General features: G+C 42.9%; 3 protein-coding genes across 9 annotated transcripts in view; 2 read left to right on the forward strand and 1 right to left on the reverse strand.

Annotated features, from left to right (window-relative positions):
* The first annotated feature begins 1,117 nt into the window (after nt 1–1,117).
* On the forward strand, nt 1,118–11,060 carry LOC118398447 (heterogeneous nuclear ribonucleoprotein U-like). Its single transcript, XM_035793774.2, has 14 exons — nt 1,118–1,773; nt 2,713–2,827; nt 4,661–4,740; nt 5,034–5,173; nt 5,400–5,499; nt 5,761–5,873; nt 6,256–6,519; nt 6,759–6,878; nt 7,113–7,241; nt 7,489–7,657; nt 8,114–8,395; nt 8,683–8,960; nt 9,194–9,370; nt 10,425–11,060. Exons 1-14 carry the CDS (start codon nt 1,290–1,292, stop codon nt 10,473–10,475), a joined length of 2,502 nt encoding a protein of 833 aa, XP_035649667.1. The 5' UTR covers nt 1,118–1,289; the 3' UTR covers nt 10,476–11,060.
* Nucleotides 11,061–13,933: 2,873 nt separating this feature from the next.
* On the reverse strand, nt 13,934–19,374 carry LOC118398450 (left-right determination factor 2-like). Its single transcript, XM_035793786.2, has 4 exons — nt 15,518–19,374; nt 15,047–15,290; nt 14,692–14,931; nt 13,934–14,562 (listed from the first exon to the last, which is right to left on the reverse strand). Exons 1-4 carry the CDS (start codon nt 15,783–15,785, stop codon nt 14,238–14,240), a joined length of 1,077 nt encoding a protein of 358 aa, XP_035649679.1. The 5' UTR covers nt 15,786–19,374; the 3' UTR covers nt 13,934–14,237.
* Nucleotides 19,375–19,622: 248 nt separating this feature from the next.
* LOC118398448 (serine/threonine-protein kinase MRCK alpha-like) overlaps nt 19,623–20,709 on the forward strand; it is a 103,825-nt gene continuing 102,738 nt past the window's right edge. For 3 of the 7 annotated variants that reach the window (XM_035793775.2, XM_035793779.2, XM_035793778.2), the window contains exon 1: nt 19,624–20,672. In XM_035793775.2, coding sequence (XP_035649668.2) covers nt 20,495–20,672 — 178 coding nt within the window. In that variant the 5' untranslated portion in view covers nt 19,624–20,494. Of the gene's footprint in view, nt 20,673–20,709 lie in introns of all 7 variants that reach the window. The other 4 variants (XM_035793776.2, XM_035793777.2, XM_035793780.2 and 1 more) reach the window with 4 other exon arrangements.

The following is a 20,709-nucleotide window of genomic DNA, read 5'->3' on the forward strand; positions in this document are numbered from 1 at the left end:
GGGGAGGTAGAGACTGTGGTGATATGCTGAGGACAGGAGGACATTTTTCTGTGAGCTGGCTGAGTTGGGTGTAACCTCATTTTTGCCTGTAACAATTCTGGGCCCAAATGACAGGCAGAGCGAAATAGCAAGGAAGCTGTTCTCGTTTCTCTATTCCACCGGCTGGCACCTACGGGTGTGAGGCTATTAGATACTTAAATGTGTAATTCGCACTTTGACCTGAGAAAGGCTGCAATACAGCATCTAGTCTGCCGGAAACGCACAAAAATAATAACAATACGGGAGGGGTAGAAGTCTAACAGTATACTCAGTTGAACTGTTGGCGATAGTAGTTGCCCTCCAGTGGGTGGAGGACGTACAACCTGTAAGAATTATAATATGCTCAGATTCTCTGTCGGTATTAAATAGTTTATCATCAGGTAAATCTAATAGGAGTCACCTACTATTGGAGGTATTCATGTGAGAATCTGCTGGGTCCCAGCACATTTGGTTGTGGAAGGGAATGAAATTGTAGACCAGTTAGCCAAAAGAGCTTTGAAATTAGATATAACATATATTAATGTTCCACTGGATAGAGGGGAGGCCAAATGTAAGATCAGAGCCATGTGTGGTAGAGATGGGACTCTAAGCCCAAGGGCCGGCATTTATATGCCCTCCAATGAAAGGTTGGTGGACCAAGACTCAAAGGTCAGATTAGGAAGGAAGAGGGGGGGTTTTGCTCAATTGTGCTTAGGACATTATACATTGAACTCGTCATTACATCGGGCTGGCAAGCATGTGAATGGTTTGTCTGGAGTGTGCGGCCGACGAAATGGTGGCGCATGTGTTATATTGTTGTAAGTATGTTGAAGAGAGGGAACGATTGAAGTGTAGGGTCATTGACCGTTGGGTGGTTGGAAGGGATTTGGGGGATGGGGAGGTCTATTAGAAGTTAGTAGGGCTCTTTTTTATTTTCTCAGAAGTACTGCGTTAGATAGGAGGATTTAGAAATGTTGTAAACCGTGACTGACCACATTCCAAAACAGTAGGTGGCGGTATGCACCTATAATGTTGGTTTGCAGACCGCCATTATATCATAGAAGAAGGGGGAGAATACGGGAGGGGTTTGCTCGCTTTGGCGCCCACAAGCCCTTCTTTGCCAGTGAAAAGGACTCTAACGCTACTGCCATTTGGCGCAGTTAAAAATACGTGAACTTGCATAGCGTCCTTTACAGAATTTCCCGTCTTTGTTGTAATTTTACTTTATTTTAACAGCGTGTTTCAGTTTAGTGTTTTATACATATATCAAAATGAGTTCAATTAACGTAAAAAAACTGAAAGTAAACGAGTTGAAGGACGAGCTGAAAAAGCGTCAGCTGTCGGACAAGGGGTTGAAGGCCGAGTTGATGGACCGGTTGCAGGCCGCGCTTGACGAAGAGGCCCTGGCTGGAGATTCTCCCCTTGGGCTGGAGGCCGCGGAGGGAGGCTTTCCCGAGGGAGACGACGCCACCGCCGCTGCTGATGACCAAGAGGACATGGGGGAAGATGAAGAAGACGAGGGCCCCGTCGTTGAAAGCATGGATGCCAACGAGGAGGAAGAGAATGGAAACGGAGAGGGAGACGCCGCTGTCGTGAGCCAATGCGAGGAGGAAGAGAACGCGGCCCAGGAGGACGACGAAATGGGTGAGGTAGAAGAGGAAGAAATGGATCCAATGCTGAAGGAAGGTGTGGACGACATGGAGAAAATCACATTGGACGCAGAAGATGGTGAGCCTGGAGACCATCCAGCAGAGGGTGAGTCGCTGGTTCCGTTCGAAAATGATTGGGCTGGGTGTCACATGTTTTTGCTAACGTCGTTAGCCTATAATATGTCGGGTGCGTTCGCGAAATTGGTTTCGATGTATATTTGTTAGCTAGTTAAGGTTAGTGTAGCTAGAGAATTATGTAAATATTGTTTAACTTGGTCCTACTACACGAAGAACACCATTGGGCTCAACCTATACGTACTTTTTTTCTGTTTGGTTGGTTAGCCTAGCTAGATAGCATAGCTAGCAACTACACAAAAGAATGCTTGCTAACTAGAATAGCTAACTCGCGACGCTAGCAGACAGTGGACAAGATTCGACAGGTGCTGGTTTTGGTAGACTCGTGGTTCTAACTACTACTCAATAGTATTCTAAATGCGTCTACAAACGGGTTCCAATAAACTGGTCACATTAGAAATGTAACTAGCTAAAAACAAACATTGTGTAAACAGTAACTGAATGAACAAGGATTAGCTAGCTAGCTGTCAAGCTAACTCGTAAGCTAGCCGCGTATGCCATTGTGCAGGAAGGGGGTCAATGGAGGATAGCCTGCAGTTCAGTTTCGTCTCTTCACTGACTTGCCTCAGTAAACTATTGACCCCAACATCAGGGACTGATTGACAATGGTCTATTTCCCGATCCATTTTAATAACTCTAACCGTCGCTGGGTTATTGTGCCTATTTTAATATTTTTGTCGTGATTGTTTATCTCTTTACATTTGATCTGTATTGTTGACCAGCTACATTGTAATCAACCCTACTCTCTGGTCAAAACAGCCGTAGGCTTCTGTCTAACTTAAGACAGGCAATGGGATCCTAATGTAATGGGCAACAAGTTAGTCTTCTGTGGGCTAGCCCCACCACAGTCAGTGCGACCTATCCTTTCAATAAAGGAGCACCTCATTATATTCTTCTTTTATTTCCTAAGGGGATGCGGACAAAGACACGAATGCTGATCAGAAGAATAAGAAGGGTGTTAAGAGACGCCGGGAGGAACATGGAAGGGGCTACTTTGAATTTATTGAAGAGAACAAATACAGCTGGTAAGGATGGGAGACAAAATGGCCTTCGGTATGTCTGAAGAGCCATCACAGCTATGTGAACTGTATTGGCTTTAAGCGCCAATGCATTAATTAGCGCCAAAACCCTCACTTAACTAACTTCTGTCAACATTATGTACGTTTCATACATGTTTGAATTGAGGGTCATCCCTGGCTTTTAAATGAACCTTACCATTATTACACATGCAGTGCCCACATACACCCCTTATGGACTGCATAATGTAGTAAGAGAAATGAACACCAGTTTATGAATTTGATTGTTCAACATTCATTCTCTTTGTGCAGAAAGGCTTATTGTGTACACTGACAAAGGTGACGCAAAGCTGCTCAAAAAAAAACTCCCGGAAGAGTAGCAGGTGATGGGTTGGGGGGGGGGGGGTCGCGTACGGGCACAAGGATGTATCACTTTTTTCCGGACGTACCACTTTTTTCCGCAAATTGGAGATGGGTGCTCTCCGCTGACCGCTCATTGTTCCTGCTCGCACTGTTGTCTTTTTTGAATGTTTGCTTTTATGTCAAATCACGTCTCTCTCCACCATGTCATCATTTATATTCTGTGTGATTGATGTGTTGTTTTTTTTACAGGAATGCTTTCTCACTATACAGGTCACTTAAACCTAGTCCAGGACTTAAAATAAATTCAAATGGATATTCCCCATTAAACAAACTTTTAAGCCAGGACTAGGCTGATCTGTATCTGGGGAAACGACACCCTCTCCCCCATGTGTGTATCTGGAACCCTATTTTGTTTTCATTGACCCAGTGAGCGGTTATCTTGTCATCTCAGAATGTCACTAGCCTGTGTAAACAAATAAATCACCTGGTGGCTGATCATTTGACTGGAGCAGAGCCCCTCGTAGCTGTTAGCTAAACCACACACTATACTGGATGACCCCTGGCTTATGCTCCTTGGTCTGAGTGTGGTTTGACCAATGTTGAGAGAGGCCATTGCGTCTGACCCTACAGCACTAGTGGCTATTGAGGACTGCAATATGACCAAGAACAGGTTTTTAACTTGTTTTGTTGCAAAGATTGAAGAGCAACGCTGCATTATGGTGTTCCTCCTGTGCCGGAGGCAGGGTTTAGTTCTGCAAATGCTTCAGTCTACATGCTTTGGACACACTCATTCTCATGTTGTGATACTCCTATTTCAATATTTCAAAGCTAGTTTCATGAACACAACTTGGCAACAGCTTGATTCTGGTTCTGAAGGCCTTTGTTCGTAAGTCTGTGTGGCACAACATTTCCAAACAAGTTCACCTTTTTATCACTACAGTCGCTGGGGTATTAGAACCCCTGCCACACAGTTGAAGCACCTATAGGCCACGTGGAGCTAGCTTGCGAGCCTCTGTTCCGTGAACATGAAGCGGCAGCTTCAGTGAGATTTGACCTTTAGTGAGAGCAGCTCCACACAGAGTTAAATATATCCAGCAGCCCTTTATACGGCATGACCTTTCAGCATTCTCCAAAACATAAACACAGTTTCTGCCCACATTGAGGCCTTTTGGCTGTTGATGCTTTTTATAATAAGAAATATAGCCCCTGGGACTAGTTTTATTTGGTATTTTTATCCAAGGCACCAGTGGACCACTGCAGGTAAGTGATGCTATTTCATTGTGATTATCAACCTAAAGACTCCAATAGCTTAAATGTTGGGAGTTCCATTTCTGCCCATACTCTTTCCACTGCTGGACCTCTGCTTCTCTTCCGCGAGGAGGTCACAACCGGATGGCCGTCCCTGCGATTGCATTCAGGTTCCGTCAGAAAGGTTCTAATTCTCTGACGTTGTGACTGACTGGCTGTGTTCTCTTTCAGGCCTAGTCTCAAGTCTCCACTGCCACCCCTGGAGGAGGAAGATGAGGAGTTTGATGATACAACAGTCTGCCTGGACAACTGTGAGTCATGTTTGTTGTGTAGATGGATAGCCGGGGCTGGGTTTAATGAATCCCTCTACAAACACTTGTGCAGAAGTAATATGCCTACACCCAATCCCAAATCATAGCCCCTACTACTGCCCCTATGTACTTGATTAGCTTGCCATATTGCCTACATTCGTTCCAATGTTCTCTAATCTCCGCTAGTGCATTGCGCATAGGGCCTAGGGGACGATTTTGGGATATGACACCAGAATCTAGACGTGTCAGGGGGCCGAGAAGAGGGAACTTAATGTGGTTTGTTTGTGTTCCAGATAACTGCGACCTGCACTTCAAGGTGTCCCGGGACCGCTACAGCGCCTCCTCTCTCACCATGGAGAGCTTTGCCTACCTGTGGTCTGGGGGCAGAGCCTCATACGGGCTATCCCAGGGCAAGGCCTGCTACGAGATGAAGGTAGCCCAGTTTGTGTTTAATTTGTAATCGGGAATTCATAACATTCTGACCTCTGATAACAAACGATAATGGGTTTATCTCCATTTTTATAATTTAAATGCACCACTACACAGTTAAATAAAGGGTCATATTTATTTCATACCCTTTTCATCGCCTGGTTGTGCAATTAAATGCCTGATGTAGTCCATTTGCTGCTAACATCACCAATGTAATATTCTGCCTACAGATAACTGAGAAAATCCCAGTGAAACACATATCCAGTAAGAACATGGACATCCATGAGGTCCAGGTTGGATGGTCCCTAGCTACTGGCAGTCTGCTCCTTGGTCAGTCTCAATGGCATTGTTGTTTTTCAAAAAAGTAATGGTTGTTATTGGATGTTGGCACCCTCTAGAGTTTGTTAGGGAGCATGACATGGAACTGGAACAAAGCCTGTGTGTGTTGTATTTTGCAAGGCAACAATGCAGTGTTATGGAATGAGTGCAGAAACACTACAATCACCAAATTTATATGACAAAATCCTAGTTTTAGTTACATCACCTAGTCAGCTGTGTGTATCGTGTCTGACGTGAGTTATGTCATTGCAGGTGAGGAGGAGCATTCCTATGCCTACTCTGGCAAAGGCAAGAAAACCACCAATTGCGTGACTGAAGATTTCGGGGAGACTTATGATGAGAATGACGTCATCTGCTGCCTCATTGTAAGATCTTTCTTAATTTAGCCTTACTAATTGCAATAACGTAATATTCTCAAAGCACAGGCCGATTTTTATTTTCTTTATTCATTTTTTTTAAATGAATGTTCAGACTGGCATGTGGTGTCTCGTTCCTCGTCACTGAGGCCCGTCCCAAAAAAACAAAGCATTTAGATGACATTTATTTAAAAATATGGTCAGTGATGTAAGCCGTCTTCAAAGTCAGAAGGTAATCTATGTCCACAAAAACCCATCAAAACCAACCAGTATTTGTGTTTGGGGATTCTAAGTGTGGGGTGATAACTTTCTCATTAGCACCTCACATTTTCAATGGTCAATGTTATATTTTGTACATTGAAATTACAAGCTGTAAAATTTTATATTGCAGAACTTTGAAGGTGAGGAGGTGGAGATGTCCTTTTCTAAGAACGGTAATGAGCCAGTGGTGGCCTTCCAGGCCAGTAAGGAGTCCCTAGTAGGGAAAGCGCTCTTCCCCCACGTCATCTGCCACAATTGTGCAGTGGAGTTTAACTTTGGCCAGATGGACACGCCCTACTTCCCCCAGCCAGAGGGCTACACCTTCCTGCAGCAGGTTACCATGGACGACCGTGTCCGCGGACCCAAGGCACCTGACACCAAGAAGGACTGCGAGGTAACTATGGCAACCCAAAACATCACTGGCAGTGATTTGTTTGACACAAGGGCCTCCCTAGCAATGTGATCTATCCATAAGCTCAACCTGTATATTTCAGAATAAACGGCTAGTAAAATGTGTATCAGATAATGATTTGCATATTCCTAGGGCCCTTTTCCTCAAACTAATGTGGATTATTTTATGTGCATAACTTCTTCCACCACTTACTGATCTGTTGCGTATGTGTGTCGTTGTAGGTGATTGCCATGGTGGGCCTGCCTGGCTCAGGAAAGAGCACCTGGGTCAACAAGCACATCCAGGAGAACCCTGGGAAATATTACATCCTGGGCAGCGACACCATCGTGGAGAAGATGATGGTCAGTGTTGTACTTAGTCATGGTGTTTGTGGCCCTCTGTATTTTAGAATAAGTTCTCTCTGCGCCCATCTTAGAATGAGGTCCTAGTTGTCTGTCAGTTTAGTTTGTCAGCTAAACTTTCAGTCCTATCCTAATTGTTGTATATATGGTCCCTGGTCATTTGGCACTGTAGGTGTATATCCTGTCCTGCATCAATCTTATTAGTCTCTTTTTGCCATTCATTTTCATATGTAGATTGGCAGTTTGAAGCGTCAGGCGAAGGACACAACAAAGCTCACGGCCATTTCCCAGCGTGCACCTCTCTTCCTGGGCAAGTTCATTGAGATCGCTGCTCGCAAAAAGAGGAACTATATCCTGGACCACGTAAGGCTTGATATTCAATCGCATTCCATCACAGCCGATGTCTTACAAGTCGCGAACACTGACCTTTAGGACTTATTGTGAATAGGAAAGTAGATGTTTGGATACACATAGAATAGTCTCATACACATGAGTACATCATTATATAGTGTAGGCAGGTCTTCGGTGCCTACAAAGCAGTCCAAATCATCATTATTTATGTTCACACGGGTCAGCATTATAAGTAATTCTCCCTCCTTCCTCTGCCCAGACCAACCTGTCTGCCCCAGGCCAAAAGAGGAAGATGTGTCTATTTGCTGGGTACCAGCGGAAGGCTGTGGTGGTCTGTCCCTCAGATGATGACTACAAGGAGAGGGCCCAGAAGAAGGCAGAGAGCGACGGGAAAGACGTGCCCGAGCACGCTCTCCTCAAAATGAAAGGTAATACCGTGAGCTGAGCTACTTCACTAATAAACTGTTAAAAGTAGTCTCTCCTACCGTGCTAAAAAGCTAGCGACTTCACATCTTTAGCACTAATCCAAGAGCCTTCAGAAAGTTTGTAGTAATAGAGTAAGGTTACACATACACTCGTATATATTCTCCCTAAAACTATTTTGGTTTTCATGTTAGCATGGCTAGCCCCCTCTAAGCTTTGCCCACTCGTGGCTGTCTGTGTCACAAGTGGCCATATCACGGGGGCAGAGTGACCCTCTCTCCTAAACCCTGGGTCAGGGGCTGTACCCCTGCCTCTGGGCCTGGTGGGAGGAACACCGCAGCTTTCATAGCAGCGCTTACCGTCACTAGAAATCTAGTTTTTGCTACAAAGGACATCATAAGATGGTGTTCATAAGCTGTCTTCGTAACCACACCATCTCCTTGACTCTTTCCCCTGTGCAGGATTTTTCACCCTGCCAGAGGAAGGCGAGAGCTTCGCTGTGGTGAGCTACGCTGAGCTGCAGAAGGAGGATGCCACCAAGCTGGTGGAGCAGTACAAGGAGGAGAGCAAGGCGGCCCTGCCGGCTGAGAAGAAGCCCAACCAAGGGTCTTTGACCCCCAAGAGAGGAGGAGGGAGTGTCCGGGGGGGAGGCAGAGGCAAGAACCAGTTCAGCCGTGGAGGAGGACCTGGCCAGAGAGGAGGTGGACGAGGTGGCTTCCAGCAGAGAGGCAACTTCCGAGGAGGTGGGAGGTCACGATTATCGGCCATATTGGTCAGATGATTAGGGTTTTGGCATGACCGGTTTTAACCCCGTTTTTAGGTCTCGCTAAATTGCTAAAACATTCCTTGTTTTGTCTGCAATGATCTGATAGGACTGGACAGGTGAAGGCAAATCAAACCTCTTGATGGGCCTCTGCCCTTTTTCACTTGCATTTATCCTGTAGTTGTTGAATAGAGATGAGCAGAGGATTTTAGATCATTAAAATTCAACCCCAGTCTAACTGATGTGTCCATGTCTGCCTCCACCCAGCTCCAGGCCCACGTGGTGGGTTCACTCGCCCCCCTAGAGGGTTCATGCCCCCTCCAGCCTTCAGAGGTGGATTCGCCAACCGGGGCAACTTCAACAGGGGCGGCGCCCTCATGGCCCCCCAAGGAGGGGCCCCAAGAGGACCGATGAGGGGCCACAGGGGTGGAGCCATGAACAGAGGTGGTCCTCCAATGAGCCGAGGAGGCGGCGGTCACATGAGCCGAGGAGGCGGCGGTCACATGAGCCGAGGAGGCGGCGGTCACAGGGGCAGCTTCAACCAGGTGGGTTTGGTCACAGCAATGGAGAATGACAAGTTGGCCTTTATTTGGATAATCTTCTATAGAACGTGTGTAGATGCTCAAACTATTGACCTGGATTATTAGAGTTGGTATATAGTTAGTTGGTGCATTACATTTATAAACCATCTTTAGGGAACTATCCAAATAAGGTGTTATCAAAAAGTTATTGCTACAATTGTGTATTTATTAGCGAGATGTCTTGTCTTTCTCCCCAGGGGTTCCAGCCCAGAGCAGGCAACAGCCGTGGGAATTTTGGCAACAAGAATGGCAGCGGTGGGTTTGGGGGCGGCAGGAATGGTGGAGGACGTGGCGGCGGATTTGGAGACAACAGGACTGGTGGAGGATTTGGCATGGACAAGGCTCAGGCCTTCAACCAGAGCTGGCAGCAAGGGGTGAGTCTCCGGTTTGAGTTTAAAGGGCAATTCCTAGCTTGTTAGCCTTGTAAAACAATTGAAGGTTCTCCCATTTTTGTATTTTTTTTCTCACACTGGCTGTGTTTACACAGGCAGACCAATACAGATCTTTATTAAATAATTGGTCTTTTGCTAATAATTAGGCAAAGATCAAAATTGGACTACATGTGTAAATGCAGCAAGGTCTATATGGTCCACTAAACGTGTCATAATACCCATAACCTAGAGGTCAAACAAGAGAATGGTTCCAATCGTTTTCCTCTATTTTTCCCATATGGGATTTTAGAAACAGTTAAAGTTAGGACTGATTCGTGTAGGCTTACCCTGGCGTGAAGGTCTGGTAACCATGTAAGTCTCGCTCGGCCAGGGTTACTTAACAATATTTTCTGCTTTATTTACTCTGATTTTCGAAAATGCTAATTAGCAAAACTACAAATCCCTGCGGGCTCCTGCGTGTCATGTCTAGCAGACACCTTTGCTAACAGGGATTGTCAATTTAAAACTTGCACAAGACAGTTCACAGAATTGTCGATTTAAGAAATGTTGCCAATTTATTCATTACTACATTTAGCAAACATTAGATAGTTAATCCAGCGATTCTTACCTTTGCCTCGATTCGTCAGTCTCGTTGATCATGGAATTTGTAGTACTTTATGATAGCCACATTGGCAAATAATTAGCATTTTATTTTGGGTGGTAAATAAAGGCAAATATATTGACTGATTACGTCACCTTGTTCTAGAGATTTACAAGGTTATCAAAACATCACGCCAGGGTAAGCCTATGCAAACACAGCCCTTATTTGAAGTGTTTCTAAAAATCCCCTATTTGGAAAAATTAATGAAAAATGATTGGAACTATTTCTCTGTTTGACTGCTAGGTTTTATGGGTATTATGACTACATTCTGGATGGTGGAGTATACTTTGAGGCTGAGAACGCGAATTGGGAAAGTTTGCATTGTGAGGCCAAATGTCACTTTTTAAGAGTTGTCTTCTATTGTCTGCATCTAACTTCCTTGATCTGTGTCCCCAGTTTTGGAACCAAAAGCCATGGAGCCAGCAGTATCAGCCAGGATACTATTAAAGACTTTCTGATCAAAAGGACTGGTGGCCATTAATGGTAACCAACCACTAGCCACGGACCCCCTGCCCCACCCCTCCGTTTTTTCTAGAACCCACTTTTTAAATTGAAAACAAAAACACAAGCCGATGGAGCAACATTCCACATCCGAGGAGAGGAGTCTCCCTGAAGCTTTATGGGTTTTTCATTTGATTTTGTACATTTTATGATCCCCACATTTTAAAGAAATCACATGCTTTTAAAAATCCCATGTTTGAGAAACATACCACATCACGAATCGCAACGTTTTTCCTCTGCTTCAGTGACATTTTCAGGGTTGTGCACTTTCTGTGTAATGTTTTATTTTTTATTTTTTACAAAATGTAAATATTGTCTTGCGTAGTTATGTTTGTTTGTATAAGAAGTGAGAACACTTAGTTCCTTTCGGTTATTATCTTATGAGAGGCATGGTAGCTATAGTATTGTTAGTGATTTGTATATGTAGTCCATAAGCAACAAACAGTAATTTGTTATTTTTAATTAAAACATCAAGCATGTAATCTAAACTCCGTAGATTTACAATAAACAACCTATTTGCTTTTTGCAGAAGTCTATGGCTTATGACTTTTACTTGAGTTCAAAGGTTACCTAAAGTACCTTTTGAATGGGCAATGGGCTGGTTTGCTACTTCAAACAACGACATCCGTCCTATATCTACACAGTTAGCATTTCACAATGTGCTACTTACTGATGTAATTCATCCGTTGTTGATACACAACTCTTTCCTTTTCATGATACAGGTTCATCTCATTGAGTTGATATTTTGCAAGAGATACCTGTTCAACTGGATGCCATTGTGCTTTGAAGAAGTATTACAGCAAATCCATTTCTGTAGGGTATTAGAAGCCATTTTAAATATTGCATTATGCCTTTCGATATAATTTTGTGATTTGTATATTTCTTGATAAAATGGGACACATTACTGATCATGGTGCTGACCAGGCTTGATTCTCAGGTGCAAATTGAAGAGCAGTTCCTTTAATTTGCCAAACTTTGGTTGATTGGTGTGGCATTTTTAGGTTAAGCTTTGAATAGTGAGTATATCAATTGTTCTCGCCTCAACCATTGGTGGAGAATGTCAGGGGGGCAGGACCTCTGGCTTTCTCATCCAATGGGTTTTAACCCGAGAGGACGCAAGCCATATGGAATTGAGATTCTCCCAGAGTCGATGACCACAAACGAGTTCGCAAGAGCACAAACAAATCTGGGACCAGGCTAATTTGAACTATGCTTTAATGGTAGGGTATACATTCTGTGGCTGGTTTAGCACATATGTTCAACACTCAATTGTAGGCTACATTGAAAAGGGTTGATTTAAAAATTACACCAGCAAATAAAGGCCTACATGTCAGTGTATACCCACCAATACCCTCACTGCTACTAGAAGTGACTGACATTGCAACACAGCAGACATTGAGTTTTGTATGTGTAATGGAGGTTAGAGACCTGGAGTCTTGCTTTTAGTGTAATTTATCCAGTGTGATTTACAGGAGCAATTAGGGTTATGCGCCTTACTCAAGGGCACTTTGGCAGATTTTTCAGGTAGTCGGATCAGGGATTTGAACCAGCGACCTTTCGGTTACTGGCCCAATGCTCTTATCTCTCAATGCTAATGCCCGGGCTTAAGCTCAGTAGGCTAACAGTCTTATAGCACACATGATCCAGGTCCAAACCAAGTCAGTCACATCTTGGTGTGAACCCTCTGTTCAAATGAATCTTACATGTGTAAACTCGCATGGCTCAGGCTGAAGAGCCTACCAGCAGTGTCAAAGTGATGTGTGTTCCACTGTAACATTGTGTTGCTAGATCATTGAAAACAATTAGACAAAATTGTCAGTCCATTTTGTAATAGTTTCATTAGCTTATTTAAAATTGTATGACCAGGTGTGATGTGTACTTGAACAGTTTTCCCCATGTCAAATTGAATGGATGTCCGTGAACTGATTTAAAGTATTCTGCATAATAATGTAAGTTAAAAATAGTCCAACCAAACAGATCAAAAAATATTTATTTCAGCAGTGTGTATTACTAAATATTTTCAATATACTAATTCATGTTGTAAGTAACTTACAGCTTCTCTTCCTGAGATTTTTTTTTATTTTTAAATTGGACTTTTTGTTGATGCTTCAGTTTTCTACGTATTTTTGTCACATGATCAATAAAGTGAATGATTCTAAAAAATAACAAGTGCTTCTTCCTCCACATGTCCAAGGGAAGGTTTCCAGGCGGGGACTGTCATGGTTAAACAGATTTGCTGAGCATCATTTACATCAGCTTCCTGACTGAGTGTGCTGGTTGTTTGATTCCATTAGGATGAGCCGGTGGCCACACACAAACCCAGAGGCCATATTTACATCTCCATGTTTACATCTGGCTTAGCAGATAAATAGGACCCAGACATAGTCAAGAAGAGAACTCCATAGACAATCAAGGTTCAATTGCAGACTGGGGGTCTTGTCATTTTAATGGGGGTACTTAAGGCTTTAGAGCTTTGGCCAGTCTGGGTACACATTGCAAAGGCAATGCCAAGAGCACCCTGTGTGCTCTTGGTTAGGAAAGGTAGCTTGTGTCAGCCACAGACTTCTGATATGTTAAAGAAATAGGCAGGTCTCCTATATCACATTTTCAGAAATAAAGTGAACCTTAAGGGACAGTTTGCCAGACAGTTAAGCCTAGTCCTAGACTTGATCAATGTAGAATCTCCATTAAAAGTACTTTTTAGTCCAGGACTAGGCTTAACTGTGTCTGGGAAACTGTCCCTAAAGGCTCACTTTATATCTGAAAATGTGATATAGGAGGAAACCTAACTGCCTATTTCTTTAACATATCAGAAGTCTGTGGCTGACACAAGCTACTTTTCCTAACCAAGAGCACTCAACAGGGTGCTCTTGGCATTGCCTTTGCAATGTGTACCCAGACTAGCCAAAGCTCTAAAGCCTTAAGTACCCCCATTAAAATGACAAGACCCCCGGAGTCTGCAATTGAGCCTTGATTGTCGATGGAGTTCTCTCTTCTTGACTATGTCTGGGTCCTATTTATCTGCTAAGCCAGATGTAAACATGGAGATGTAAATATGGCCTCTGGGTTTGTGTGTGGCCACCGGCTCATCCTAATGGAATCAAACAACCAGCACACTCAGTCAGGAAGCTGATGTAAATGATGCTCAGCAAACCTGTTTAGCCATGACAGTCCCCGCCTAATGCTCTTTCACTGAAACAAGTTATGTCATTAGATAAATAATGGTTGTTGACTTATCATTACCAACTAAATACAGTGCTAACTAAGGATAACAAGGTGTATGTAGGCTTAGATAAAGCCAAGTGTATCTGCTGGGTGGAAGGATACCTTAATAATACATGTCTGTCAGTGTGATTTTCCCAATCGCGCTTCATGACAAATAACAAAATAACGACTTCTTTAATTAAAGAAAATATGTTACATTTAATCATGAAATCCATAGTATTTACAGCTCAAAAATATAACATCTGAGACCAAATCTTGACGGTTTCGTCTGAGTGGTACAGTATACCATTCATACAAAGGCAAACTTATGAATGAATTATTTACAAAATATAATAAAGTGCTTGGTTAGTTTATCTCAAGAGATCTGCCGTGCTCCCTCTTATCATAGCCTGCAACTCTCCCTGAGAATTCCCATTTTAAATAGAAAAGTACTGTAAGTCCATTTGGAGGCGTCCTGCCCTGCCCAGTCCCAAACACTTAACTTCAAACTATGGAGATGTTGTCCATGGTGCAGGCACATGACTCCACGATCATGTTGGGGAACTCAGCCACTTCTATCTCGGTGTAGTCGCCCTTCTTGACCAGGTACATAATGGGCAGCGGAGTGCTCTCTGCGATGCTACACTTCCTCTCCCCGTAGCCATAGTTGCGCTTGGGCTGCTTGCATCCCCCGGCGCATCTGTAGGCCTGGTATCCCGCTGGCTCGATGATCCAGTACTGGGTCCACGTGAGCGCGCGGAAATTGATGAAGTATTTATCTCTGCAGCACGTGTCCTTATCTGGGTTGTTTTCACAGTCGCCCCGAGACCTATGCGGAAACCAAATAGGGAGTCGTTAGTTAACTTGTACTAATTGATGTGTAGCCTAAAGGTATGATATTTGTCACCGGACCAGTGTTACAATGTTTACACATTCTGCATATTAAAGAGCGCCTTACCCAAACTCTTCGAGGTTGAGCGTGTAGAGGACCAGCTCAGGTTTTCCCAAGGTGTTGTCCGCCTGGTCCTGGGTGGTAAAGTGGACACTCTTAGCAATTTCTGCCGCGTAGCTGCCAGGTCTCTCGCCCTCGATCCACACCTCCAGGTGCATAGGTGTTTTTTGCTGCGTCTTTGACCAATAGTGCAAAGCCTGAGTGACATCAAAGCTTTTCCAACCGGTCTCATGGATGGGGATCAACCTACAGGAAATACATGGTTGATTAAAAACCTTGCACATAGGGTCTAAATGATAAGAACAAAGGACAACACAGCCTAACGGAAATGATCTGGACACGACTTTGCGTAAAATCTTACCGTGAGTCCACCAGGGAGGTTCTGTTAGAGCCGTTCTCCAGCATATCTACCCAGTAGATGGAGACTCTGGCGTTGTTGACTGGCCGGTGGTTCCTCCTCTCGGGCATGGAGCGCTTGTTAGGGGCTTTATTGTACAGTTTCAGTTCGGCCATGGTCACCTCGCTGTTATGGGGGATGCGGGTATCCATATCGAAGACCATCCGTTGCCGAGTGGTGTCCGAGTACACAAACACCCCAGAGATGTCTAATAAAACAGAACATAGAAATGCTTAGGTGTTGAATATAAAATCCGATAAAAATATGAATGGGTTGGAATGCACACTTGCATAAACAGAACAATGAGGGCGCACAAATGCATAAAAAAAGTAAATGTGTGCGCCTATGCTAAAAATAGGTCTGACAACATTAAATTAAAAATCATTCAGATTTAGGAAGCATTTTATTTATGTCTGTACTGTAAAATGAATTTACCTGCATTTCCTCGAATTCCCCTCAGGATCCCCGCCAAGCTCGGCAGAGACCTGCGCCGCCTGTCGTGATGCAGCTTCAGCATTGACAGATATTTATTCTTAACGAGCGTCGGGATGACAAGATTCTCCAAGTCCCTTTTGTGAATTTTCGGAACATCATCCAGCCCAAGTTTTTGAAGCAGGGCATCCTTCATGTCGTTGTGCGTAAAAGCCTTGGAGACGGTGACGAAAGCAGCAGCGCACAAGACGCAAACACGGAGCAAATCCATCGTAAATCTTCTAAGAGGGTGTCGTGTCCAGCAGAGAGGAGAGAAGTACAGCTGCAAAGTAGCTCAGAGAGAGACAGTGGCACTCTGACATCGGGCCGGCCCTTATAAGCCCCTGGCCCTCCCAGTCAGTCATTCACACATTGAGGAGGAGGAGGGGGATGGGGATGGGGAGGGGGACCGATAGGCTATCCCAACAAAAGGTGTGACATTAGAAGCCACGTACCGGTCAAGACATCAGAAGTGCCATACTTGAAAGGCAACCATCTCCCAAACGATGTATTGTATCCGTTTCATGTATAGGGTCATTTGAACACCATTCCTCTAGAATCATACAGGGATTTCTACAATTTATAACCTACAATTTCATACAAAGCGTTTGTCAAAGTCAGTCTGCTCAATGTCAATGGGAAGTCTTGGATGCTTTTCACAAAAGCATTACTTTGCAGAGATGTTTGAGGTAAGAAAACTCCTAAAGACAGTATAGTTATTGGATTGTTGTGGGTTGGAAATAGTGAATTGATCCAGAGGCATACATGTATTAGCCTACTTTATTTGTAGTAGTTTTAATTATTGTTAGTTTGCAGGACGAGAGGATTGCAAATTGGTTGGAGTAAATGTCTGCATCCTGTTCCGATATTTCAAAAATCATCACTAATTATGAAAACTTTTAGATAGATGTAATATTTAGATAAATACTAAAGTATATTTCTTTAAAGAGGCTAAATATTACCATCGCATAATTCTTTTTTAAACAAATGCCTTTCCATTGACTCATCTTCATGTTGTCTACATCTGCACATGTGTTCCCAGACAGCCCCTGACCCTGTGAACCTGGGCTGCACCCTTTCAGTATCACCGTTGTCTACACACTCTAACGTGTGCATTCCACTGAACAATGTAAAGCAAGCCCAGTCTGGCAACAGTATGTCAGTGTGCTTATTTATGTCTGTCTGGCAGCCATTTTAGTTGATCAAGGGTCCCATTTATGGCCCATCACTGGTGTGGGGACTCTGGGGGAGGAGGGGCAAAGGGATTACATGTTTATTCCAAACCCACCACCCCTTCGACAGATTAAAATTATTAGCCAAACAGACAGTTAATCCAAGAGTCGATGTGGATTGGGAGGCTCTTCACATGGTGGTGATTATCTGATTCCATTGCAGGATTTGCCTTGCCTTTTTTTGTCACGCAAACATTAGAAGAGGGGTTGGTGGCCCTAGAATGGGCCCTGTCTGTGTGTGTGTATTGGGGCTTATTTGCTTAGAGATGTCAGACAAACTAAAGGAGAACACAGGAAGAACAAATGACAGATGACTTTCAGGGGGACCATTGCTAGCCACATCTGAAAACCACACTATGCTCTGCAGCTACTATAGTCTAGGCTATTTTAATAATTAAAATACCTGAAATGTATTGCTACATAGGTACATCCAGACCTGGGTCATGTCAAATACTTTCAATTAAACTAGGCATGATTTAGTTTACCCAGTACGTTGCCCATGGAATACTGCCAAAAGTGCAAACTCCAAGCTCCAAAGGATTTGACCCAAGTCTGCATACATCAATCACTACATCCTTAAATCTACAGACGCATGAAAAGATAATTTAAGAAATCAGTAGTACTGATTTACAATGTAGATTACAATCATATATCCACAACAGTGAATGTATGATCTTTTCACACAAACAAGTAGCTTGTAATGCAAGGTTGGAATATGCAATAAGATTGTCTGCTGATTAGAAACACCACAGTAGACATGTGAATTCAGACCAGATATATTGGGTCAACCTATACATAGCCTCTTAGTGATCTCTTGAAAGCACAAAACACACACAACTTTTCCTTCCACTTCGACCCATAATTTAGTAAATTAAGATTCCTCTTGTACGATATTTGGTAGTCTTTCCCCCTTCCCTTCCCAATCAAAGCCAAGACAGGTCCCTGGTTCAAAGCACAGATACATCTGATTCTCCCAACGTGCAAATAATCTTCAATCAAAGGCCTGCCAGCTCTTTACAATCCATAACAGTAGTGTTAATTAACACATCTCACATCTGCATTAGAAAAGCTGTTCAATTTATCTGTGATCTTTAGGCCAATTATTGGTATTTTGATCAAACAGATCAGTTGCAAATAATTGGGTAAAAGACCAGAATTGGGCTGCCTGTGTAAACAGTCAAAATCCCCCTCTCTATACCCATTATCACATGATCGTTAAATCAAAAACATTTTTAAATTTTATGGTTTGAAATATGATAATTATGGTGAAAGATGCCTAAAATTACATTTACCCAAATCTAAAGAACAGGCATACTATACATTTGCATGGACTTGACTTCAGCAGAACATCAGAAGACTAGGCCTATTATTTTGAGTATCTCAAATGAGAAAAGGAAGCTGTGTGTAAAGGTCAATATTGAAGTTGTTGCCCTAATTATTTACATGACATTACATTGTTGTCACTAACTTCCTGATTATGGTATCCTGCCTTATCTCAAATATTTGAAGAAATGCAATGTTTTGCACCTGAATTGCTCTACTTGTAACTAACTGCCCAGGATTCAAGTGGGGGAAATGTAGGCCAATAATCATTGAGCAAGTCTGAGGACAAGGCAAGAGTGGGAGGCAAGCCAGTTGAAAGCGCTAGACATGTGCAGGGCCAGACAACAATCCACTAATGGTTCTGTCGTATAGGGTATTTAATTGACCCGGCTATAGCATAATTGTGTTAATTTCATTTGTATCACAGTTAATATCGTTTCAAAACAATATTAACTGTTTTCATCCTAGTAATTTATTTCCATTTGTTCATTGACTATAGGAGCCTATATCAGACAATAACCTACAATATTTTGCATCTGGACTACTGTAGATGCTCACTTGGCAGAGATTCCATATTTATCATTGTTAATATGAAATTGATAAACTTGAAATAAATAAATAAAAGTAACTTTTTAATCACCTTGTGGATGACTGACAAATCTATCAATCGTTATCTGTAGCACCCAGAGAATTTTAGGCTGCAAAAAAAAAATCGCCAGGGGGCGCGATTGCTCCAAGTAGGTCATCAGATCCAATTTGGGATTTTCTTGACCCAGTGCGAGCATGTGTTGAAATAATAATAATATATTTTTTAACTTAATTATTTCAACCCTTGGGCCTTGATACGCTTGTTTAATGGCAAAGAATACGACACAATTATGTTATACCTGCTAGATCGAAGGGGTGGTGGAAGATTTTTAAACAAAATAAAAGGTTATAGTTTCTGAAAACTCTTTTCAATGTTGAACCCCATAACGTTTGAACTATTCTCTTTGAAATGTAAATGCCTCTCATGTTGACAGTTCAACACCATTATGTTAGCAGTACTTTTATTTGTCATAATAAGCTGCAAGAACACCAACATTGATTGATAGGCTCGCTAAAACACAATGCAGAGATAATATGAATATCTTTGTCAATCAATGAAGTCAATAGTTAACATATATTGACTTCTGGTGAGGTCCAATTATTCTCATTTTCCTGCCTGTTAACTAAAGAAGAAAAAACTATATATATATATATATATATATATATAAACTACCCAGGTGAGCTACTTTGGGTGTAGCCTATCCCAAAAAAAAGAAATCATTTATTATTAGTTGCTCGCTCAATATAAATATGTGCCTAAAAACATATATGTTTAGGCCATTGAAGGGCCAGGTTTTCGTTCTTACCGTAAACGTGTCATTCCATTCCACACCGACGGCCACAGTTTCCATTCACAATATTATTGACTCTCCTTGCAGTATACCCTTGCGCCCCACGGCACAGCAGATGCTGTGACGGTCGCCATGATGAGCTGGGATTTTGCCTGCAGCAGCAAGCAGTAGTTGGAGACGGCAAGCGACCAGGGAGGAAGGCAGTGTCCTGGACTGGTATAAGCAAGAATATCGCTTCTTTTATTGACAGGAAAGCGTTCAACCCCTTCGGAGAAACCGCATTTTCGACGGATACGGCAATGGACATATACTCGAACCATGGTTTTTAAACCGCGAAGAGGGCCAGGCAGATGATTTTTTTAAAAAGAAGATTTGGACTTAAAAGAAAAAACGAGCTAGCTTAAGCCTTTCGCCCTTCCATTCTCAGACTCAACAGAGGAGGGGCATTGGGGCTTTGTAGCATTGCAGATCTAGTGTTGATGCATTTTTTTTGTCGCTGCAGAATTGACAACCACAGATAATAACTCAGGGGATTGCTATAACTGCATTGTCACGGGTAATATTTTCATTGCTTGGAATTTTGCCAGGAAGAAGACTAGAAAAATACGAAAGGAAATAATACCAGCGGCGTTCATAAGGCTAACAATACGTCAAAATCTGCCGGCCAGGGCAGGGTCTGGTAATTGTGAATTCTTTATGTGTCTTGGGGGAATAGGTTAGCTAACTAAATAAAATGAGGAACATGTACATGTCTCGCACAACTCCGAGATACTCTATCGATACCTTTTGTGAGAGGTGGCTCATGATAGATCTATTTTAGCTCGCTAGTAACTCGCTTGGATCAAAACTTCAAAGTTTTTTTCTTTCTTCTCATTTTGCTACAAAGGTGAGACGAGCCAGACTAACTTCTGTTCGTCACCAGTAAGCCTGAATATAAGGCTTAACAATTTTAAGTGAGTTTCTATCATTTTCACGACTGCCATCATCACCAGACTACAGTACGAATCATGTCGGGAGAGGTCCGTTTGAAGAAACTGGAAAAGCTGATCCTGGACGGCCCAGCTAAGTCAAATGGCCAATGCCTTAGTGTGGAAACGCTATTGGATATCCTTATCTGCCTTTATGATGAGTGCAACAACTCACCCCTCAGAAGAGAGAAAAACATATTGGAGTTTCTAGATTGGGGTAAGTTTTTTTTTTCTTTTCTTCCCCCGTTTCTTTT

This window comes from Oncorhynchus keta, chromosome 19 (genome assembly GCF_023373465.1).
Source record: "Oncorhynchus keta strain PuntledgeMale-10-30-2019 chromosome 19, Oket_V2, whole genome shotgun sequence".
Taxonomy (NCBI): domain Eukaryota; kingdom Metazoa; phylum Chordata; class Actinopteri; order Salmoniformes; family Salmonidae; genus Oncorhynchus; species Oncorhynchus keta.

Bases quoted from the DNA above. Each gene is read 5' to 3' on its own strand.
- LOC118398447 (XM_035793774.2), top strand. From the start codon at position 1,290: ATGAGTTCAATTAACGTAAAAAAACTGAAAGTAAACGAGTTGAAGGAC. The intron at 5,874-6,255 runs GTAAGATCTTTC...TTTATATTGCAG, and splicing joins ACGTCATCTGCTGCCTCATT to AACTTTGAAGGTGAGGAGGT. The intron at 7,242-7,488 runs GTAAGGCTTGAT...TCCTCTGCCCAG, and splicing joins GGAACTATATCCTGGACCAC to ACCAACCTGTCTGCCCCAGG.
- LOC118398450 (XM_035793786.2), bottom strand. From the start codon at position 15,785: ATGGATTTGCTCCGTGTTTGCGTCTTGTGCGCTGCTGCTTTCGTCACC. The intron at 15,291-15,517 runs GTAAATTCATTT...CTGTTTTATTAG, and splicing joins GGGAATTCGAGGAAATGCAG to ACATCTCTGGGGTGTTTGTG. The intron at 14,563-14,691 runs GTAAGGCGCTCT...GTTTCCGCATAG, and splicing joins CTCAACCTCGAAGAGTTTGG to GTCTCGGGGCGACTGTGAAA.